The 25,119-nt window shown below is 34.4% G+C and overlaps 1 protein-coding gene across 8 annotated transcripts; it reads right to left on the bottom strand.

Annotated features, from left to right (window-relative positions):
* Positions 1 to 1,430: 1,430 nt before the first annotated feature.
* Positions 1,431 to 24,422, bottom strand: LOC148173093 (uncharacterized). Of its 8 annotated transcripts, XR_015770233.1 has the most exons (13): positions 24,110 to 24,422; positions 23,625 to 23,679; positions 21,207 to 21,320; positions 14,303 to 14,770; positions 13,299 to 13,669; positions 12,265 to 13,248; positions 12,082 to 12,216; positions 3,433 to 3,706; positions 3,306 to 3,332; positions 2,937 to 3,233; positions 2,809 to 2,885; positions 2,395 to 2,671; positions 2,072 to 2,162 (listed from the first exon to the last, which is right to left on the bottom strand). XR_015770233.1 is itself a non-coding variant. In XM_088038472.1 (12 exons), the coding sequence occupies exons 3-12, from the start codon at positions 21,288 to 21,290 to the stop codon at positions 1,973 to 1,975; spliced, it is 2,904 nt and encodes a 967-aa protein (XP_087894598.1). In that variant the 5' UTR covers positions 21,291 to 21,320; positions 23,625 to 23,679; positions 24,110 to 24,420; the 3' UTR covers positions 1,431 to 1,972. The 8 variants fall into 8 exon arrangements, 7 of the variants coding, with proteins under 7 accessions (XP_087894598.1, XP_087894596.1, XP_087894597.1 ...); XM_088038472.1 differs by lacking the exon at positions 2,395 to 2,671 and having other exon boundaries at positions 1,431 to 2,162; positions 3,306 to 3,329; positions 24,110 to 24,420; XM_088038470.1 differs by lacking the exon at positions 2,395 to 2,671 and having other exon boundaries at positions 1,431 to 2,162; positions 24,110 to 24,419.
* Between the last annotated feature and the right edge of the window lie 697 nt (positions 24,423 to 25,119).

Below are 25,119 nucleotides of genomic sequence, written 5' to 3' on the forward strand. Positions count from 1 at the left end.
ACTGATAGCATTCGGTGAGCTTTCAGAGCTTTTGCGTTACGAGATGGTTTAAGAGTGGGGAAATGATGCTGCGGTTGCGTGCTTAAAGCACTCAAATAAAGCAACTTGTCATTAAGTTTTACATAGAAATGATTTTAATAGGATTAGATTATGCATATCATAAATTCTAAATTGCCAGGATATCAAGTATGCACAACCAAAGTTTAATTACTTTAATATTTCATAAGCTCACTCCACTACAGCATTAAAACTTTCATGTCTTAACATTACACTGCGTTACAAGCTGAATTTTATAAACTTTACATTCCTTGCATGTTGCAGGACCAATAAAATGAGCAAAATTTTAAAAATAAATTCTGGCCGCAAGGTATCTTTTATTGCACTTTGCACGGTCGTGTCATAACTTGTTAGTTTACTAGTCGGGTTTCCCAATAAAACTAAAATTGAGAAATACCGCACTAGCGACACGAGTAACTTGTATTTCTTTCAACTATGAAATAGTGAATAAAAGGAAAATTCCAATTTACGAAGGCATCTCTATAAATTCATGGACCGAGCTAAATTGTATATTATAACTTTTATTGAAAACTAGACGTGGAACTACAATTTGCAATTTTATGAACGTAACATTTTCACTATGTTTTACAGCAGCTACATTTCTGTCTCTTATCATTCCGGTAAAAACAAGTTATGAAAAATTCCTTCTGTTTGTCGATTTCCGAGACAGCAGGTGGGCACTAATTCGAGGATGTAATTTGGGGTTCTGGGTAAAGTGTTGAAAGCAAAGGGACTGCAAAGCAAACCGTGGCACGAATACAAAGACGATTAAAGTTAGCGTTACGAACTTAGGGAAACTAATAATAACAGTAGTGTTCATATCAAAGTCGAATTAACATTAACAAAGTTCAAAATTATGACGGAGTCTCTGTAATCGATTGAAAGTTAATTAATCTAGCGGGAAGAAAACTCGGTAAAACTGGTGGAGGCGCCGGGCTTACAACAAACTCGTCACTTTAAGTTTCCGTTGAAAATTTACAATTATACTTACTTTTTAGCGGTGAAATACTGCGGCATGTTATGTTCACACTGGCAAACAAAGAGAGCTTTTTAGTCACGAAAGCTCTAAAGCCCCACAAACCCGCATTTTAACCCAGTAAATTACGTAGTGGACGAACAGTTACGAAAAGTGCAAACCACTATTATTTGGAGTTTATTAGCCAGAGCAACCAGGAAATGTTGGCAGTTTTTTGTCAATTAACAGATAGGTTTACAAAGTAAATCGTTTGACCCAAATACTCAGTAATCGACTTTAATTCCATTTGTAAGTTTAGTATTGATTTAAAACTATTCACTTTTCAGTACAAAACGTTTAATGCAATTACGGTTTTTAATGAATTACGGGAAACTACTGACGGTAGAAAAACGCAGAGTTTTTATTTCATTTCTTTATTCTTACATAAATAATACATCTTCTATTTTACACTAGTAATACTTAGTAAGGAGTAACAATAAATAAATTTCGAATATCACCTAATTTTAGTTATGCAAATATTGCCAAGGAAAGAAAACATTTGAAAGAAAGTCGTTAAAATTTTAAACATTAGATTATATTTTGTCTAATTATACAGATATCTGTTATTAAGTTATTAGATCAAATTTCAAGTTTAACAGTGAGTTACCACACCTTCCTGGATGAAACGAAAACTGAAGAACATAAGCATCAGACGAAAGCAAGACTACATAACTCTATTTTCAATAACACAACAAAATCACAGTCAAAAATGCTTAGTCTTAAGTACATACAAAATTATTTACAAAAATCATGTAAAAATCTGAAGAAGTATACACCGAATTCTCACGCTGAACCGTTATGAAAAATAAAATCTATCAAGTCTCACATTGGTTTAATAAATAAGTACATACTTCTTCACGACTCAGGTTCTTCTAAATAAAAAGCAATAAATACTAAATATCACGATGGTAAAGAAGGCGTTCTAGTCCGACTATTTGCACGACGTGGAATTGATGATGTATGACCGGTGTAACGTTGAGGAGATGGAGGCTCCCCAGGTTTCCGCCACAATCTTGAAGAGGGCTTCTTCGTTGGGGGATCGGTTTGGGGAGTAGGACGAGATCTTCTTTGTTGTGAAGTTTCATTCGCACTGCAACAAGAAAACACGTGCTAGTGGTAATAACATTTTTCATTTGAGGTCGAAACACAGGTGGTATGTAAATGTCGAAATGAATTTTTGTGTTGCTCAAACAGATGGGGAAGACGTTGACTGACACCACCTCCACCTGTGTTCATACGTGTTCTCCAAACTTTCTTAGTATTACAAGTTTTTGACATCTTATTACCCAGATGCCGTGGACAAATAACAACATGTATCTTACCCGAAATTGCTACAGGCAGCATGAAACATTTAAATATACGATTACAAGTTTTGGATATGGACACTTATTTTTATATAAAAATATTCAACAAGTTAAGGCCGAAATGAACGTGTTAAGCACCGAGTGTAAAAACTATTATAAAAATATTTAAGACTCTTCAATGAAATAACAGGAACTACAAGAATACAAAATATTAAGAAGGCACAATAAATTAACAGCACACAAAACAATCACACCAAATAAGAGATCAGCTAACACTACCTTCCCAATCCTAAAGCTGTGTCCGAGAAAAAAGCAGCACAAAAAGATTAGAAAGTTAGTGAAAATGAAAGTCGGACCAAGTAAAGTTACCTGCAGAAACGTCGTTAAATGTGAAACAATTAACTTTTTCGCGATAATAAACAAAAAATTTACCTGACTAGAGATCCAGCATTACCACTTTCAGTCGGCGAGCCGTTAAATAAGGAAGGACCAGCTGATATTGGACGAATCTGCAAAAACCGGAGATAAAAACTCGCAATGTTGTGTAAAAACCTCAATACCCTTTCAGTCTGTGTGGCAGCATTGCAAGTGTTATTTTCCGACGCAACAGTAGAAGCCGGCGCTGAATTAGACGTGTAATTCTCACTACTCAACTTAATCATCTGTTCTTGCAGATCTAACACAGTCTTCTCCTTATCTTCTAATTGTCCTTGCAAGAACAGAACTTGCCTCCTTAATTCAGCGAGTTCTAATCGGCTCTCATCATCGTTTTGTGCGTCGTCTCCCGAAGAGCATAGGCCATTGAAGAGACCATTTGTCAGAGCTAACTGACCATCAAATGGAATGTGAGTTTCAGACTGTAATAAAATGTCAGATAAGTAAAAATATTATAATTTCCTCGACTTTGAACGCAAAAACAACAGACTTACCCTCAACACAATATCTTCGTCTGGCTGCTGGATGATTACAATGAAACATGCAAAAAATGAAAATGAAAAGACGACACCAAAATAAAAATAAAACGTGAAATAAACTATAAAAGAAAAGAAAGGGTACCTCGTTTAAAACGCGTCTGAGCTTGAGAAGCATGGTTTTGATGCTCATAATATCCTGTTTCATTGCTGAGTGGTTCGCTCGGTCCAACCTGATGGAGTCGTCGGAGTCGTAACCTGCTGAATGAGGTAATGCTCGGGAGAGACGAAGGGGGCTGCTAGTGACCGAATGGCGAGATCTGGCAGTTGATTTACTGTCTACTGACTTGGGGGAGTCTGGTACGGAGTTTGGTGTGCCAGTTCTGGACCACAAAAGGCGAGCTGCCTTGCTCGCGTTACTGGAATTAAACAACAAAATTCAGTGACTTGTAGGCAAATACTATGCTCTAGTTCGATTACAATGTCAAAGGCGACAAGAAGTGGTTATCAGAGCGCTTAAACACCTAATTTGGAACGAATTATCCACCTGAATTATGAGTCATGGAGCAATGAAACGTTCTTAACAATCAGGTTAATTAAAGTTGAAGAATTTAGCTAACAGCACAAACCCGTGCCCACACGACAGGCAACATTTTTCAACCCACACTCCCAATAACTCTTCTTCTAAATTACAAGAAGCCTACCCTAAATTAGCTCTGGCAGGTTTTGGCGAGGCTGTAGGCGTAGTGGTCGCACTCTTGCAAAATTTCTCTTGCACATCGGTTTTAGCACCCAGCGCCCGACTACATCTAAGTTCTGTAGTCCGATTAGTTTTTATAACTACATTCTTCATAATTCACAGCAGTATAGCAAAAATAGAGGTTGGACCATTTTCATAGAATTTATTGGAGAAAATATGAGTGATGAGGCACATGAATCACAAACTTTCGTTGACAAAAAGAACTTTGGAGCTAAAAACGCGTCACATAGCGTTCGGAGAGAAACTGGGTTGCTTTTCCTTCAAATAAAACCAGTCACAGCGAAGACTAAGCGGAACTACGTGTTAAGTTTCGGTATTGTCAATTTTAAGGATTTTTCGCGTTGGTTTTTTTGTCAACGGACTGGCACTGGAGTTAACACGCATTTTTGGTCGATTTTTAAGGTCCTAGGGTTGTTAACAGTGCAGATATGTGCCGCTTATTGATAATGTATTCAGTTGAAAGAGAAACAACATGCGCAAGCTCGGCAGTTTGTTCGATAAAATTAATGATGCGCAGTCGATAAGTATTCAAATAAGAAAATGCTGGTGGAAAGAGCGGAAGTGTCTTAATTTTCAGTTTACGGTTCGATAGGAAGATAATTGGACATGCTTTATCACACTGCGTATTATAATTATTAGAAAAATCTGAATTTAGCAAATTAATTAGATTTTTAAGCGCAGAAAACGCTCAGTTTATCTATTCATCTTCGCGTTTACATTTCATTTTTTTAATAGTCTTCAGCTAAACCAATTAATTGCCTAGATCGACAAAATCGTTACGACGGGAAAATCCGATATTGCATAAAATTTTGTAGCCCTCTTTGCTAACAAATCGTTTATTTTATGGTCATTGCCACTTAACAAGTCGCCGAGAGTATAAGTGAACTTTTTTAAAATCTTACAAAATTACGGACAAATTGAAGGATAAATGCAATTATTATTGGGATAATGGAACTATTACGGTAATAACTGCGACCGAGACGTTTCGTGATGTGGCTTTAGACACCACTTCCGTCAGACCGACTTTGCTGTGGTTTCTTAATGTCTTTATTTCAACAATTACAATAAAAATTAGTTTGTCTAACATTTATTTAAGCAAAAATTAACGGTTTCTATATGCTTATGAAATTCCGGACAATTTTATTTAATTATAACTACAGTAACATCTTAGGAAAAAACAAAGTTGGAATTCCCACGGAAAATATTCCTTTGTTGGAAATAATTGAATTACTAGCAAAATTATAGCGAACGTTGCAAAGAATTAATTAAAAATTTTCTTCTACAAAAGTTTTTCGTACTGGTGATGTTATTTTATTATGAAACCGATTTTAAAGAAATTTATATAAAATTGGAGATGTTACATAAAAGTTTATTTCCTATGAACTAGAAATTGTTAGAATCTCTATTGAAAAGAAAATTAAATTTCTTTTTCAACGAGCTGTAATACTCATCGCTAGTTTAGATATTTGAAAGCAACCAATATCATTTTTCATCGTTTGAAAAATGTATGTTTCTTTGTATCTTCTGAATTTAGATTATTTTTTTAATATTGCACTATATTGCAATTATCGATTCGCGATTGTTGTTCAATAGAGATACATTTAATTACATTTTCCATGTAAGATCAAACTAAAATTTGAATTCTGATCAACAAGCAAATTATCCAGTAAAATCCTAGAAGTCCAAGTTTATTTTTTAATTCCGGAACTTGTTAAAACTAATATCAGCGCTGTCATGGTAGAAACTTCTTCGTGAAATAGTCTGTCAAAAGTTCTCTCGACCGTGTGAAGTTGCTTGAGATAATTTTTCCAAATTACAGAAGAGATTTATGATTATTATATTAACAGCGACAATTTAAACTTACTACAATCGACTCTCGAAACTTGAAACTCAAGGGACCAGAAAAGAAGTTCAAATTATTGAGAGTTCAAAATACAGTGTGATTCAAATAAGCCAGAGAAAACAAGAAGAACATTCAAATGAACGAGAGTTTGATTAAAAGTTTATTTTATTTATGTTCCTAGCTATCTATATCTTTATTTTTCAAAACCATCGATAATGTGGATGCTAAAATATCCAGCTGTTTCGTTACATTATATTTTCAAATTTTGTTCTCTACAGATTTTGATAAATTTTGATGAATTGAAAGACATTTATTGTTCTTTCTAGAGTTCATGGCGCATCAGTGACAAAAACATAAAATCAGTACAAATTTATGAAAGCAGACTAATACAGGCAGAATGAGATTGTCCATAAAAGCAAATTTGGTGTTTGGGAATAAATTGTATTTTTGATAATTATTGTCAAGACCATGGACCATTGGATTTAATCCAATAAATTTCATTGAAACAGACAATAGTCAAAATAAACAAATAACAAACCAATCACAGAAGAGAGCGTGAAATTAACTAACTCCACTTTTAAAAAACATCGTAAAACTAATGTTTTGTAAGCTATCAATTCTTCTGATAAAACAGATTTATGTTATGACGAAACGTCCAAGAACCCTTTATTTAAAGACGGAACTCAAAAATGTAAAACCCAATTTTGAAACGGCAACGGAATTTTTAAGAATTACTTCTTCAAAAGTTTTCTGTTTTTCTTGAACACCCCCATGCGAGAAAAAAATTAACGAGAGTTCTGAAGGAAAAATTCACATCTTAGAGTGTGTCGAAAAAGTTCTCGATTCCACTTCAAATTACCGAGGGGCCCAAAATGCATTGAAATTTTTCAATTATGGAGAAAAATCGAGGGGACCGAGAAAAAACTTAGAGAAATTCAAGTTATCGAGGTTCAAATTATCGAGAATCTACTGTATTAATCCTCAACAAACATATTTTCTGCAATATTTGACAAAGCAAAAAGGGTTTCGATTTCTCAAATTTGTAACCAACAAAATACCTCACTTGTGACTTTTTCAAAATAAACTAGAAGCGAGAAACACTTGCTATTACCTTCAACACCTCTCTAAAATAACGCATGTTGCGCTAAGATCACAACAACAATTAAACCAAAGAGAGTATCTAGTATTGTTTATAACACAAAAATAGGAAGTTAGTATTTCACAAGACCGGAAGGAATAAACAGAACACGTAATAAAGACGAGTTTTTTCAAGAGAGATTAATTTACGGACTTATTATTGTAATTTTACATTAGAATAAAAATGGGTTATATGCACGACGTAGCTTCGTAACGAGAACATTTTTTTGAAACTTCGATATGCGATTAAAAGTAATTATAATTAGTAATTTAATTACCTAGCTAGCGCGCTATTTCTTCATTTTATTTAGGTAATAAAATTACGAATCAAATTAAGCTACATTGAGCATTTGACACGGCAAAATAATTTTATTCTCAATTTAATGACCTGTTCTAACGTTTATAATGGTGGTTTTGTGCTTCCGCCTTTTTGCAAATTTTGCCCAAAGCCACAATATTGAGTCATCGTTCGATCCTAATTAAATGCAAAATCTAATTAGAAGATAAGATAACTATGATAAAAAATACTCCGGAAATGAGAATCAATAACAGCAATTATATAAATGTGGCTTCAGGGCCACGGCAACAAAATTGAGAGTCACACCAGTTGAATCAGTGCCATAATCTTTGAAAGATTTCCACGGAAAATTTGGCAGTAGTTGGGTCTATTCTGGTAACCCCCACGTTTGTTGAAATTAAAAAAGTCGCAATATTGTTCCCCGAACGTTTTATTTTAAGTAAAAGTTCATAAAACTATGACCTCACAATCAATATCAGGTACCTACCACGGCAACGACATTATTAAACGACGAAATCTCAGATAACGGCAAACTTATTTTATTACTCACGGATTTTTCAATTTTCTTTTATAATTCACCACTACGAACATGCAAACATCTCTAAACCATCTCAAGTTATTGTTTAATTGTGAGTGAAAGCCAAGGAACTTCGGTCCAGTAATTCTTTATTTAACAATTTACCTCGTATAAAACAATCAATTTCACAAAATTATCGATGTGCAACTTTCATTCTAAAACTCGTGTTACATAAATCGAACATTACCCATTCTGATAAAGCAAAGTTCCTGCAGATCTCAACTGATTCCCTTTGTCTTTTTGTCCTTTGGTGAGATTGTTCATCACGAACTTAACTAACACTGCTTTCGTCTAGTTCTATCACATTTTCCGCACATTTCGTTGACGATGATTAGATATCACGAGCGCCAATCATTTCGTAAAACGTTGCCCTTTGTTGTCGACGAATATACCACGAACGTAACAGTACTGTAACTGGTTCACCTGTCATCGTTGGCAGGTATATTCCTGCTGTGTTGCCAGTATTTGAACGGGAAATGCATAAAAGTTAGAGCGCGGAACGATTCTTTAGATTCTGTACTGTGTAGGAAGATAAATGGGTAGACAGTGGGCGGGTAAACTACCAAAAAATAGAAAGGAACGAAAATACAATACGTTTAGCACAATTTTTAGAATCGTAGGCTCGTTATCGGAGTGTTGTAATTGCCCACATTGCTGATAACGACACCTAGGTAACTGGTTGATAAAACAAACAGGGAAAGTTAAAACAACATTATTCTAAATCATCGTCAGAACCGACAGCTGATTTAATCAGGTGAGAACGAATTCCAAGCACGTTCTTTCCGACGTCTTTGACGGCTGTTTTTGTGATGTATGTTTCCTCAGAAATGTGGGTTAAATTAGATAGTTACAAGACCTAATCCATGGAACCAATATGAGAAAATAATAGAATTTTAGTCGTGTTGCGAAAACATTACATTTCACACGACATGTTTATTAATTTCAACAATAAAAAGTGTAAAAAGTTTAACTAGGATGTAATTTATCAGCCTCTTGACGCCGTGAGAATTACTCAATTTGCAGCAAAGTGAAATGATTTATTGGATAGGTTGCACTGTAATTAACTATAAAGTTCAATTAATAACAAGACGTGTTAAGGAGCGGAGAGGAGTGTCAAGTGCCATATGAAATAAAAGTGAAATAATGCAAAAGTGAGTGGAGGTTTTTACGAAAAATTAAAAGATCAATTCCACGCCCAGAATTATAGAGGGTAATTTGGATAATGGCAAATCTAATTGTAATTACGGTGTTCATTAGTTAATTCTCGCCGAAATAAATCCCAAAAGAGTTTGTTAACAAAAATGTAATAAACAAATTGGTACTACCATGATTAAGTATAGGCAACACTTTAAACTTAAGAAATTTGAGTATGAACATAATGCACCAACTAACAGCGCACACGAACGTCTAATTTTAGTTCTGTATCTACTTTAATAAACTACATTCATAGCACATAATCACAGGAATTACAACTTGTAACGTGTGCTTTGTTTGATCAAATTAAAATTCAGTCTCGAAACACCAATTTGCTAACCGAAAATAACATGTCAAGATTAAATCAACACCAACAAAAAAACATTGAAAGTGCGGCTTGCAAGTTTGTAAACTTTTAATTGAATTTTGCTGGAGTTTAAACTGCATTCAACCAGAAATTTTGTTACTGTTTGTTCAAGTTCCTATTTTTAGAGATAAAGCTGACTCGTTTTTGTGTGTTACATCATTTTTCTTTTATCACGTTATGACAACAGAAAGCACAATGAATTGCAAACAGGCTTTTGAGTAAATATGTGCATTTATCAACTTGAAATACAGTTTTACACTTTGCTTTTTAGATGGCTAATTTCGAGGGTATGAAAATACAAACTGGGCCAAAGGTTTTTACTTTTGCGGAAGTGTTTACTGGATTTTAATGAAAAGATTTTAATCTGAGAAATCATAATTTAATTAAAAGTGCGTGCATAATAGTTAGAAACTTAAAAACTAGCTTATCTAAATAATTAAACATTTACGTTTTTCGCATGAACTAAATATTATATTGAAATTTTAGGTTATACCTATTGAGTATCTATAATATAATAATAATAACAATAGGTTTCCAGCCAGTCTCAAGAAAACGCCGCAAAATAAAACTGTAAAGAATCAAAAAGTTCCGGGTTGTCCAAAAAAAGTACAAAATTCTGTCTGAATATTAATAATAATAATTCAAAGCGTTTAAAAATACTCTAATAATGCGAAGAATCTAAAAGCTGGCTCCAAAAAACTCATAGATTCCAAAAATTCTATAAATTCCAAATACTATATAGGTAGAATCCAAACAGTACAAAAAATTAAAGCCTGTAATTCTTTTTTAAAACTTCAAACATTTTTCAGTTAAGTTTATCAGTTTCAGTAGCTTGAATGTGATCTCTAAAAGGTAGATTTTGTATCGTTAATCTAAAAATTTAAGAAACGAAAAATAACTATAAAAACCTATTTTTGTTTTAATTTAGAAGCAAAAATCCTGCAAAATTAAACAAAATCAAAATTTTAAAAGCTGCAATCTGCTACAGCTAAAATTTCCCAAGCTTTAGAGCATCCTACAGAGTAATAAATAAAAAATCCTCTAGAATCCTAGAGCTTCTCGGAATCACAAAAAATTCAAGAAAAACTACAGAAAGTCCTCTTTTAAAATTTTGAAATTTGGTGATCTGTACTGCAAAATTTTAATTTTAAAAGTGGAAAATTAAATTTAAAAGAAAATAAGGAAGTACTTTTTGATAGAATCCTAAAATGTTTAGTAAATTCAACAATTTTAATAATTTCCAATCTAAAACAAAGAAATTTTGAGACGTTAATACTTATAAACACAATTTCATAAGCATTACGACAAATTTTCCATAATTTCATTATTTTAAACCAACCAAAAAATTCATTTTATTTATTCAAGATGTAACTACAAATCTGTTTCTGTATTTTGGGTTGTAAAATTATTAAAACTTAAAAAAAATCCATTTTTATTGTTATTAAATCCGTATAAATTATTTTATAATATTATAATGTAGGAGTATTAAAATTAGAAACCAATTTCTTTTTAGATTTTCACCTTTTTACGACCCAAACTTCCAACATTAATTTCTAACATTTATTGAAAATACTGAACCAAAATAAAAATAATTAATTGGAAATCTAAATTCTTTGCTTCAGAAGTGTTTGATCTACATAATTTGAACTAGAATTTTAACAAAAATAATCAAAATACCATTTATTCTCTACGTAACGAGGCAATTTTTGTTTAAAATCTTGTGTTACTATTTACTGTTATTCTATTACTTGGACCATATTTTTAGAAGATAAATTTCGTGTCACTCCAAACGTCCAATTATTTCGCTCATCTGTTTGTTGATACAAACATTACGGACTACACTTGGCATATTGTCTTAGATGAGTCTATTTTTAAAAAGATTAACAAATTCTACAGTAGCAGTTTGAAAAAATAAATTTTCTCTTCTAAATTTCCCAATTATTATAATCTTAAGATTCTACAAGCAGACGTAATGAATCCACTTTTCGTAAACGATACTTGTACCACGTGTACACACTACACAAGCACTGAAGTGTACGAGAAGCAACCACAAATGGGAAATCAACTCGTGGGAAAAACTCCAACGAGAAATACAGTTTACAAAACGGAAATATGAAACTATGAGGGACAGAATATCCGTAATTACAAGTAAAACGCGGATAAATAAAATAACGTGGAAGTGAAGAAAAACGACGAATGTGAGAAAGAAAACATTCGTTGACAGGAAAATGGAAACACGCACGGAAGTTAATTTGTTATAATTACCACCATCTTCATTACTTTTTACGGATATTTAGACAATTTAGTATAAATTAAGGTGCTATAAACAACAACTTTCATTCCAAGAGGTTTTAAGTGCTTTACGAAACGATGGTTACTTTGTTGTTTAAATAGAAACAAGCCTATCTTTGAAGTTATTTACACACGCTATACATTCTCTGGAAGCATCAATCAACTGTTGCACACAATTAACCATCATTACCATCTGCTCGTATTTTTATAGAGGAAGTTAAAAACGGAAGCGCTCCAAAAATAAAATGCACTACCTGGAACAAGTAGAAACGCGTCCTGTCTGTTGTTTATCTTTAATAAGCCGTCAATATTAATCAATGACTCACCTTCGCATGTTCTTGTCGGCGGTGTAATTTCCTAGCAAACTAGCCCAATCCCTTAATCCCCCCGAACAATCATCCGCTTCGACTTTTCTTATTGTCTCGTCCAACGAGGAGAAGCCATGGTGATGACTGTCGTTCCTAAAAGCAAAATCGATATGTCGATTCCAGAACTTCTCATTAGTTTACCTATCATCCTCCAAACCACTACTTTGGCTATAATCATAATCCATCATGAGATCATCACTGGCGATGCTTTCGCAAGGCGACAACGTGTCCAAAGACCCAGTTCTGCTCTGCAGACACTTCTTCTTTCTTATCGAAAGAGGACTTCCTTCCACGCTCAAAAAACTACGTCGTTTTGGCTTCGGAGTTGAATCCACCATAGTATTTGTACTTTCAGAGTTTTGAGAAATACTGAAATTTTCATTGTTTGCAATAAGAGTATCTTCAAAGACTAGCGCAGGCTGATCAGCGATCTCATCATCAATCAAAAAGTCGTCTTTCCCATCTGACAACGACAACGAATTCGAAATGTTAGTCGGAGTACCAGGACTGGGAGGTGTCAACTTCTCGTTGATATCTTTGGAATTAGAGGAACTTCGATTGATCTTCCTCTTGAGTATTTCCTCAGATTCAGAACAACTGATCAGACTGTCCACTGGTGAAGTTTCGTCCTCGAGGAGTAAACTTGTGTTGCTAGCGGCGGCAACGGCAGCAAATTTTGGATCTTCTATTGTCAGGAGCATACTTTTGATATCCGGTTTCGGGGAGTTAAGAGAAGTGCTCATCAAACAGTGGAAAGTCGCTGTGAGATTCGCCATGTTTGTGATATTTACAGGAGTTTGGTCTTTTTCTTTACTCTCATCGCTTGAGCTAATGGAGAAACTAAGTTCATCGGCCATGGCTTCGCCCCCATGTGCCCATTCATGTTCATCGGAACTCGGCGGACTCGAGTCGTCCTTCAGCTCCGTTTTATTCTTCAAAAACTTGTGCGCGCTGGGCTTTATGAAGGTTTTCTCACTCTTAAACTTATCTCTGAAGGTTTTCTCTTCTTCGGCGTCACTGTACCCTTCTGACGACGTCACTGATATTTTTCTCCGATTGTCGTTGTCCAGGTGTCTTTGGTACTCTCTAGCTTTCTCCCGGACAAAACCAGCAGTGTAGAAATTCCTGCAACAAAAGTTTCAGACTCAGAGAAAGAAAATTGTTGAGTTACGTACCCTCGTGAGTTCTCCGCAACTGTGGTAAAAGCGCTAGGCAGCTGAGGCAAAGGAGCGCAACTTTCGGAGATGTCATCGAAATCACGGACATCAAAGGTATTCCCAGACTTAATGATTTCAAGGTTTCGTTTGTGGAAAATCCTTCTGGCACCGTAAGTGGGTGACGAGTTCAAGCGTTCCACGCCTGGAATGTCAGCACTAATTTGGCTACCTACTCCTGAATCTTCAGTCAGCGATCCTTCCTTTGAAGAGTCTTCATGATAAGCGATTCGTCTATTGTTGTTTGCTAATGTTTTGGCGGTTTTTGTCTCAATGACACGGATGGGTTCGGGACGAGGAAGTTGCGTTGATTGAAGCATGTATTTTTCGGCCTAAAAATCGAACAGCGAAACTGTAGTTCAACACATTTTTGATTGTGAAAGGTGACATTCACGGTTCAAAGAAATTGGACAAAAAGTGTCTTCATCAACATATGTTTTGTTTCTGTGTGTAAATGGAGGTAATTTAAATTCAAATCGTCCAGGAGATTGGAATTTTCTCCTTAATTGGATGAATATTGTCTCGTACAAAAAACAGAACCACTTTTTATCAAAGATAATTCTTTCAGTTTTATTTAGCTCTTTTTATGTAATTTAAGTTCGTTCCTTTGTTGCAAAACCATAAAAAATGTATCTCGGATCTGACAGCTTAATTTGGAGAGTGAAAGTTTGAAAGAAATTGAACAAAATCATCTTCAGCCGCAGAATTTTTCGGGCTTTTCTTCGATTTGCTGTCGTTCCGGTTGTCCATTGACTTCTTCGCAACAAAGCTACTATAAGTCACAACTCAATTAAGTGTCAGTATTATAAAAATATGCAAAAACACGTAACGTGCACAAATAAAGGACAACGGAAGTATTTAAAAACTAAAAACACTCAACTCTCTAATTTTTGTCACACCACAATTAACCCCACAAAAAATCAACAAATCAATCAATTTCCTCAATCAACACACGCACTGATTACCTGCGGCGAGTTAATTCCAGTCTTCGTCATCCTGTTCTTGTTGCTATCCACCACCACCCCTTTGAGCTTCGCTTGGTTCACCGAGTTGGTCTTAACTTTGGCAACATTATTATTACAAAACTCAAGCGGGGCGTTATTCAAATCGGAAACTTTATGAAGTCTGTTAACTTGGGGTTGTCGAAAACCGAACCGATTAACTCTTGTAGCAATGCCCTCCTTCTTCGGCGGCATCAATCTAGGCGTGGATCTCGCTGTAGGCGCTATATTTGAAGTAAGTGGTTCAGTGTCACTATGCCCGTTGCCATTCCTGTCTATGATATCCGTGTTGGCAAGTCGCCGAGCTGCATTCGAATTCGATGCAATCGACGGAGCAGTAGTGGGACGCCGCCGAAAACCAAAAGACGTCGCGACGCCTTTTGAGTAAAGCGACGGTTTTTTAGAGACGTCTTTCTCATCGTCGCCGGGGCTCTGAAAGAAAATTATTTGTTATTGTATGGTCACAATGACTTCAGGGAGAATAGAAGCAATTTTCATTAGCTATTATTAGACAGACGGTGCAGTGCCGCAATGAAATTTAAAGTAAATTTACATTGCAGCTTCGAGGTAGATTAATTCTGAGTTTATTAGAATTGCATATGAGCGAGGTTGGGATTGGGACAGAACAATGAGGTACTGTCCACCAGCGCTTAGTAACTGCAAGATTTGTAACTGTGGCGGTGGAGAACTCAGGTAATGCGAGTGTAAAAGTTGTTTCCTGAAACCGATCATTATTTGCGCTAGCTGCTTTTTGAGAAAATAATAATATCGTGCTTGGTTTCGAGACTTTTTTAATATAAATTAAAATATGTGTTATGAAACAGAATTAAGTACTAAAAGCAGCGAAAATGGAAAACACAAACAGACGTTCTAATATGTTTCATTTTTCAATTTATGAGTATCCTAGAATCACGTTTTGTACGAAACGAAGCTTCATTTTGCTTATTCTATTTTCATTTATGCTGAAGCTAATAATTACACGCCAATTCACCACAAGGCGTAATGAAATAATTTAATGTCAGTGCAAACGCTTTGTAACTGAAGAATGGTCTCTAATTAACTTTAGGTATATAATGAAAACCAAACTCTTGTTCAGTGAGAATCAGCTTAGTTGCCACATTTGAAACAGACATCCTAAAACAATATTTGGATATATGTACAATAGGAACGGATTTAACGTCCTTAAGAAGCTATAAACTAAGATTTTAAGCTCTTGAATAAAATTATGTGGGAAGTATAATCCCAAAATAAAAAAATCTAAATCTTACAGTTTAATCTGCAAAACTGTCTTTTGCTCTTGTTTACAATGTCTAGTTCCTGCCGTTTATGCAATAAAATTATAACCGTACCAATTTAATTAAGTGCAGAAATGTGCTCGGGGCGTTGGCTACTGTTGGTAATGCATTGCTGTGAAGAAAGCTATGTCTGTGTCATTTTTACGGATAATTTAGTCGCTTTCAATATTGATTGCATTGTTGGAGCCGGTCTGAGCTTTGCAGTGATTATTTCGAATTTTGCTTGCAAGTTCTTTCCAGACGTTATCGGCAGTCTCTTCCAACATTTATAGTAGACTCGTAAAAAATTCAGTGTATTCAGATCCTTCATCTGATACATTCTTGCTCCTGACTGTCCAGTTATGAAAGATTAATCTTTCATTTCCTGCTTTTTGTTCCACATTTTCCGAGTCAACAACCCCTTCCCAGCTCAGAAAATGAATGGAACTGTCTTACTTTATTATTTATTTTGTAATTATACTGAACGCATTGTCTACAGTCATAAATCAAATCATAATATTGGTTGCTTTGGGTTAAAAGAGATAAATCACCGGTGGAGGCTCAGGAACATTCAAACAAGTTGGAAATTTATTTCAACGACCATGAAGAAAACAGTTAAAGCGAGCAGTTATTCAATAGTCTTTCAATTTTTGCGCAAAAGCTAACTGTTGACTATTCTTTTCTCACAATAATGCATGAAAGGAGCGAGAATTTGCAATTGCATCGCTGATTAAAAGGTAACCTGCTGTTTTAATTTCCGCGGCTGTTGACGGAGGCCCCAGACTGAGTTATAAACGTCATCGCGCGTATAATTAAGTCCATTGAAACAAACTGATATGAAAAAAGTAAGCGATATTTAGAATATTTACTTTCATTCCACGTGTCCCCCGCAGCATACAAATAGACTTATCATTTATCGGGTTATTTATTTTTACATGCTCGTAATGAGGTCGGCGTCTTTTTCTTTTAAGGAAACGCCAAATTAAATCATGTTCGAACATTGACGCTAATGAGGCTTTGAGGGAACTTAATGAACAGTGTTTCTGCTCTCTAATTTCTAATCAAACATATCGATCAAGTAGAGTGCGAATTTTTGATAACCAAAAGTCGGTCTTTATCGATTTCATTTTTTCATTCTAATTATTGTCTTTAATTGGTTGTAATTACAACAATTCTCACGTTCATACTGATATACTAGAGCAATTATTTCTATTATTTGCGGAAAGAAATTAACAAACAATGAGATGGATAATGAAGAACCACCACTGTTCAGTGAATTTTCTCAAGACGATGACAGCTGAGATATTATCGTGCCTTTCACATTTTCTTCTGTGACTGGAAAAATATTTATTGCGTTTGCTCGTTCTTCAGACGCCAACGCTTTGTAAATATTTTCCACATTAAAATTGATAATGCGAGATTAGAAATTTGTGTTCAAAGCTCCCTATGCAAATGCACCAGCAGATGGCAAGTTCACTTCTACATAATTCAAGATTTACAGCTCCTCCAGCTTACAAAACAACCGGTAATAAACCGTTTTGCATAGAATCATAGGAAATCCATCAAGTGAAACGACTACAAATAAAGCAGGTTTTCGGGCCATTAATTAAAATAATTATTATAATTCAAGCAAAGAGCGCTCAATTCAATAAGTACATAATTGCGCGAAATAACAGTCGTTGGATCATATTAAAACTAATTTCAACGCCACCACATTTGAAGCTGGCAAAAACAAAAATATTAAATTAAGCTTCCGCTTTCACTAGCATGTGAACTTGAAAAAATTTCATTGCCGAAATTAGCATGAATTTGCCGCAACCAAGTGAAGCGAAACATTTCGCTAATAAAGAAAATTATGGAGCCTAAATCATAATCCTGCACGCAATGTAGAACTGTCGCTCCGAAATCCGTGTATCTGCAGAAACGGTACAAAAAAACAAGTTCGTGTAACCTACAAGATGCATAATAAATATAGTGATCGGTCTTTTGAACGGGACATTCGAAGAACATGCATAACTGTACCTCCTGTACATCTCATTACATTGGTAGGTTCGTTCTAATTGACATTGACCGTAGAAGAGTTTTCTATTTTTGTGAAATGGCATGTTAGAGTGACATTTAGAATCTTACCTGTAAATCAGGTGGACATTCGTCCATGAGGAGATTGCCGAAACTGTCCATTTCCTACCATAAAAAAGCCATCACCAAATAAATTCACTCCTTTCAATTAGTTTCATACAATTTACCGGTCATGCAGAACGGTGATTCACAACATTTAATTCGTATTATGCGTTGGAGTAGCGTCTCAAAACCCGAAATTGATCGGAGTTTTAAAGGCAATGCGGCGCCGCAACGTCATGCGCCGTGTGGAAATCCCTTTGGAAAATCAGGAAAACGCTTATCCGTGTATTTATTTGTTTCCCAGGCATTTTTCAAACAATAGAATTTAATATTTATACGTGCTGGGATGATCTTCGTGCTCAATTATACATTCTTTTGTATTGTTCGTTCTTCTCATGTTCCCAAAATGTCTAAATACTTCTACTTTCACTCGGTATTTATCTTCAGCTCGCTAAAGAAGTCCATTAATAAAACTACTACCTTGATGTGATAAAGCAGGTTTTTACAAGAAATTACTTTTTATAAAAAGTTCAATGTTACTTTCATTCCGCTGCGTAGATAATAAAATTCCGAGAGTTTTACAACGAACTTTTGTTGAGAATATTTTAGTAAATACGAAGATTACAGGATTATCATTACATTTCGTTGTACATACTTCAAGTAGCTACAACCTGAGCTGAATATTATATCGCCTGTTCATTCCCAAAAACATGTGCATTTAAAATACAGAAACGATTGCGATGGGAGTCATGAGGCAACCGATATAAAATTTAACGTCAATGCTTCAACTGCAGAAGTAATATCGTTCAAGAAATTGATTTTAGAGACAGTTCGAAATGTTACAAGGTTACTTTTTCTGGCCTTTGCGTTTTACTTATCGTTCTTCAAATCTGTGCTCTATTAGTAAGAGTTACTACCTTGAAAAGGTGTAAAACAGTAATGATAATAACAAATATTTAGTCGCAAACCAACTGTCCAATACAAAAACAGTGTAAATTTGTTCATTTCACCGAAGCTAATCGACCGAAAATAATAAGCAGCTTTTTTCGAACAAATTAGGTTGAGACGCATCCTGCTGGTCGCGAAACTTAATTTTAAAAGATTTCCTTTGAGATATGCGACACTTCACTGTTGGGTTTACTTATTATTAAATTTTAATCTCATTAATACTCATAACCAGTTTCTAAATTAGAGAAACTATAAGAAAACCCGTTAAATTTTTTAAAATCGAAAAAAGTACTCCAAAACTGAAAGGTTTGATATGTTTATCTCTATTTTGTGAATTTAATTTCACCGACAGCTAATTTCATTCCCCTTAATTGCTAATTTAAAAAGTCTTACAGAGATTATGTCTCCAAACTTCAGCAGTTATCGTTGTGAGCTCACGTAACTAGAAAACTTCACTGTATAAAAGATAAAAAGATTATCAGATGTTCCGGATCTGACAATAATCCCACGCTCGCGTTTATAAACTAATTCCAGTTTATTATTCTCACACGTTGAATAATGTAATTTTAAAAGCAGAACAGTGAATTAGGATTAAATTTGTTTGCATAATGTTTAGAATATTGTTATTATAAGAAATATCTCTGGGAGTTTTGCAATCGTTATAATATAATGACCCGTAATTTCATAATATTTATGCAATTTAATTGGGAAAAATTTTAATTGGAACGGCCGCAAATGTAATAAGAATACTTCTAAACAATAATAATTAATTAAGATTAGTCGAAATATGTTCACCAGTTTCTGTCTTTTCAAAAATTGTTATTTTATTGAGTTAGAAGAATTTTAAAGAATCGTCTAATAAAATAATCATTTTTAGATAAAAATGAGAATTCGGCATTTACTATTTGGAACCATTTTGATCCAAAATTAAGAATGTGAAATTAAAATTTCGGTCAATCAAAAATAAAAACTTTGGAAAATTCCAAGGTTCTGAGAATTTGGATTTTGAAAAAAATGAATATGAGAGAGTTTAGGGTTTGGAAGATATAAAAGTTGCGACATGAGAGCACCTATATACATCCCATTTATCCTGCAAAGAATTTACCGATTTACAGAGAACCAATTTTAGAAATCAAGATTTGAAAGGAATAAGTTGTAATGAATACATGCCAATTATGAATATTGGATGAAAATAAAGGGTATTTTAACAAGCAAACACTCCTTCGTGGTACAATTTCATACATAAATCCTTCAAACTTTGCCGTAAACCTTCCAAATTTAGAAGAAATTTTACCCCAAAATGACCAATTCAAAATAAATGACATGATTTGATCTATACTGTCGATAAAAAAAAAACAAAAAACAAGCTAATTTATTGATGATCACAATTTGACAAATGTGACTTGTTTGATATTTCGCAGTAATTGCAAGAGTTTAAAAAAATCTGTGCGGGAAAAATGGGGTTTACAATCTTAAAATATGCTTCTGAAAACATTTTCAGTAAATGCATGTTTTCTAATAACGACTGAGGTTGAGAAGTGCATAATCATTATGCAAAGAAACTATACAAGTCGAAGTTCTTAATTAAGTCTTATCAATTTATAACCAGCATTAATTAACTCTATATTAAAATCCGACATTAAATTATGTCTCTATTTCCTGACGACGAAGCAAATGAAGAATGAAATTATTAGTCACAAAATCAGCAAATCGTGACTGTATTAGATATTCAACTTTAATATTTCACTTCTATCCACAATCACAAACAGGTTCTGGTTCTATTGCTATTGTAAGACATAATTCATAAAACGATTGTACCAGGTGTTCTATAGAGACAGGGAAATTCCAGAGATATTTTTTCATAATCTCTGGTGTATCTGGGTCGTTTTTTATTGCTAAATATTTTAAGGAGATTTTAGATAAAAAGACTAAAAGTCTGTACCTCACTTAGAAACTTTGTAATGTCACTCAATGCCATTTTAAACGCCTCCAAGGATAATCAAAAAAGGTGATATCCTTATTATTCTAGACACAACTCGTGAGAGAGACTGAGATGTTATTAAAGGTCTGTGGTTATTTCCACCTCTTTGTACAATTTCCATTAGCCTGAAAATTGAATTTGTGTTCTCCACAAACTAACTTCCAGAACCACACAATTTCAATCTAAAGCTCAATTTCACAGTACTGTTACTCTGTTTCTAATGTATGCCCCTTTTGAAAGATTCGTGACATAATGTTTCTCATTTACCAAAGATTTCGTCCTACTTTAATCACAATCGTGCTCGTTACGCTCCCTAATCGCCATTAATCAAAATGTATCATAAAAAAATCTTCAAACTCTCGCACGACTAACAATCCACTCATTATCCACTTGAATACTATAACAGTATTAAATATAGGTGAAAAAATAGAGGATGATTTAATCGACAATGACACAGTTAAATTACAGGTGCTGCAACAGTACAGCTTTATCTGATCTATTGTTAGGCGAAAGGAGAACGCGCATCTTAAAAAAATAGACGTACCTGCATTTTGGTGGGTCTGTTATGAGCCGCGGCTGCAGAAGCTGCAAATGCACCTGCGGCCTTACGCGACATACATTGCCCCATGAGATCTCAGCAGATGTCTCGCCTTGAAACCTACAAAATTTTCAATAAGAATCTTAAATAATCTAAATCTAAAAAAGCACCAACACCGAGAGATGCGATAACCGATCATGAAATCAGGCGCGAAATATGACTTTCGTTTTCGGTCGTTTTATGCAAGAAAATTACGTAAAATTTAGTGCTGCGGTGGCAACTAGAGTGTAAACAATGCATTTTAAAATTTACATGTTCAGTAAATGCTACAAATGGATGCGTCTGCTGACTGCATTTGCATTGACTTTTATTTTTTAGTGGTTTCGAGGGGATTTAATGAAACTTATGTGAATGTGGTTTAGGCCAACCGTGACTGACGGAGAAGATTTAAACGTTGCTACTTGCGAGGAATTTATTCCAAAATGGATTTATTGCACTTTCTTTTTCATCCTCATTTTATTCATGTACTTACATTGTTCATGGTAATGGATTTGATTAGTCGGGTCTAGACACAGATCTTATCAAGAGACTTCAAAGAAAGCGTTTGCGAAAGAAATTTAAAAATTATAACAAAATTTGTTCTGAAATAAATTTTACATACGGAACTATGTGGTTTAACTATACTCTACGGATACCGAGGGGTAACCTCTCTGGGAAATCAGGGAATCAGACTTGGGAAATCAGGAGAAATCAATAGAAAATCACAAGAAAATCATTAAAACATTAGGGGCGATCAATAGGAAATAAGGGAAAGTTTTACGAAATAACAAACAAATAAGAGGAAGTTGGAAAAAATCTCAACGAAATCAGGGGAAGTTTTATGAAACCACAAAGAAATAAGAGGAAGTTGGACGAAAACACAAAGATATCAGGAGAGTTTAGACGAAGTTACAAGGAAATAAGTAGAGTTTAGACGAAATCACAAGAAATTCAGGAACAGTTTTATGAAAACACAAAGAAATGAGGAAAAGTTGGACGAAAACACAAGGAAATCAGGGAAAGTTTTACGAAATAAAAGGAAATAAGGGGAAGTTAGACGAAATCTCAAGGAAATCAGGGAAAGTTTTATGAAATCACAAAGAAATAAAGGGCAGTTGGACGAAAACTAGACGAAATTACAAGGAAATAAGTAGAGTTCGAACGAATTCACAAGCAATCAATAGAAAATCACAAGAAAATCATTAAGACATTACGGACAATCAATATGAAATCAGAGCAAGTTTTACAAAATAACAAACAAATAAGAAGAAGTAAGACGAAATCAAGGGAACTTTTATGAAATCACAAAGAAATAAGGGGAAGTTGGACAAAAACACAAGAAAATCTGGAGATTTTAGACAAAATTACAAGGAAATAAGAGGGAGTTGGACGAAATCACAAAGAAATCAGGAGAAGTCAAGTGTAGGCCATTTTTAAGAAGTATTGACCTCTGGACTGATACTGATGATAATGAAGCCCAGAACGGGAGATGCTGTGTGTTCTAATAAACACCGTTACATTCATGAGAATCTCACTAATGAGAAAACTGATCAATTTCAATCAGCAGATGTTCCCAGTATGGGAAATTCAATGTGGTATTCAAAGAAATTTCTAGTGGAGCAAGTAAATAATTGGAAATGATACGAAGTAAAAATTGATTTCAGTGTAATTATTATTAATTAAGACAGGATGAGACTGGTGAAAAATTCAGTAACAATTTCCAATCGACCAAACTCGTACAGGAAATAATTGGAAAAGGCGTCTGAGTTAAATTTAAATGAGATGTTTTTGTCAATTAAACAACATCCTTGCCATATACAAGACTAATTACGTGCGAATACGTTTAAGAGAAGGCATAATAAATAATTGAATAAATTATAGGTTGTACCGTCTTCGCTTCGCTAGAAGTTAAATTACCTCTCACTTGTAAGCCTAAAAAATTCTGTACAAGATAAATAAATGTCGCGAAGTAAGAAGGTATTATTAATTTTTTTTCAAATATATGATGGATAATTATTATTTATGTTTTCTCGGTAACCATTTCACGTTACATCAGCTTTTTACACTTAAAACACAAAAAAACGACTTATTAACGAATCTCAAACGGTTTGGTAAAAATTATTTAATTAAATTTCTTCAATTATGCAAGAAGTTACCGCAAAAGCGCGACAATTGCCTCATTAAAAATTAAAATTATTAAATGCTTTGTTGACAAATGCACCTCCTTTCTCTTCAATGGGTGACATAAAATGATACACCTTAATTTTAACAATGTAAATGGAAACAAACGATCGGTTATCTCGAAGAATGCGAGAAAATTTTATGATTTTGTGATTTACAATTTGAAGCCCCAACACCTCAGCTAGTTGTTACTTGAATACTTACAAAAACAAATGTGGATAGGACCACAAATCAGCAGAAAAGTGACTTCCTAATGGTGCTGAAAATTACGCTTTCGATGAAAAAATTGGCTGGTCGGTGGGCATTTCCAGGGAAAACGTGGAAAATCCCTATTTTTCATACCAAGGATACAAAAAATAGAGTGGTTCCAGGATCACCCTGTATATATTGCAAATTCCTCAAATTATTTCCGCTCAAGAAATGACAGCGCGAGAAAGGTCAATCGCACGCCCACGCACCAAATGCTTAAGAAGTCCAAGACTAATTTATTCAAATTCTTTCGGAAAAATTTAACGTAAAACTTGCGACGTCATACTTGAAAAATACAATAATCTAATCCACATAATCCGAATTAAAGTCACCTACTGATGTCCTCGAAAAATAATACCTTTCGGACTATGTAATTCAAAAATCAATACCGCGGCTATCAATTTGCAAAATTAATAGGATGAAGTAAAATAAAAAAATACCTTTCCGAAGATTGAAAGTCGCCCGATCCATATAAAACATATTCACATGCACATGACAATTACTGATAATTTAAACACCTTGTAGATAACAAGTCATTTTATTTATACACTTTCAGGTTATCAACGTACGACTGCGTATTGTAACACGTTACACCTTCACCGACATACACCTTGCACAGTCTGCTAGTAAATGGCAAAAACGTTACTTCATGTTATTACAAGTGCATTGAACATGATTCCCAACCTTACTTCCCATTCCCATCCCATTCATGCTATCAACATTCTTAAGATTACACGCAGAATGGATGACGCATGCGAGGTGGTTAGGCAACACCTTATCCACGCTTAATATTACATAAGTTGCGGATAAAGCTCTGCTATGTGTTGAAGCTTTCAGAAAGTTTATCGTTCGTAAAAAAACTAAATGGAGGGGTGGTCTTGAGAATTAAAAGCACTTTAGTGGTTGGCGAAGTTCCAATTAGACAAAAGGAGAATGTTAATTGGGTGCTGAAAAAGTTGAAGCTGAAGTGGATGGCGAAAGCTCGTAGTTGTCAGACGACCAAATTAAATTTTATCAAAGTATCAAAGTTTATTGATTTATCGAGAACATGAGAAAAGACTTAACAGTAGTAAACATCTGCAAAATAAAACCAAAAAGTTTGACAGCTTTATGTTCTCCAAGAATTATAAAAGCACAGAACACGAGCTAAAAAAGGAGTAGTTTTATGTCCGTACGTCCGTTTCAGAAGTCGAGTTATTGAGACACTTCTTGATAATTTTCCAAGTTGACGCAGCGTGGTAAAGAAAGAAGAAGTACATGAGAAAATCCGTGAACAAAAATTTTGCAATTGCCAGTTCATTTCTTGAAAATTCAATTTAACGACTGCGTGTAACAAGTTTTCTACGCACTTTTGATAGAGCTTTTTTACAAAACAGTTTACAAATTCTAGACAAAATTTTAGCAATAATATAACAACTAAAAAAAAGTGATCGGAACAATTTTGGTGATG

Source organism: Gnatocerus cornutus, chromosome 6 (assembly GCF_029298725.1).
Source record: "Gnatocerus cornutus isolate USDA-ARS CGAHR chromosome 6, icGnaCorn1.1, whole genome shotgun sequence".
Lineage (NCBI taxonomy): Eukaryota > Metazoa > Arthropoda > Insecta > Coleoptera > Tenebrionidae > Gnatocerus > Gnatocerus cornutus.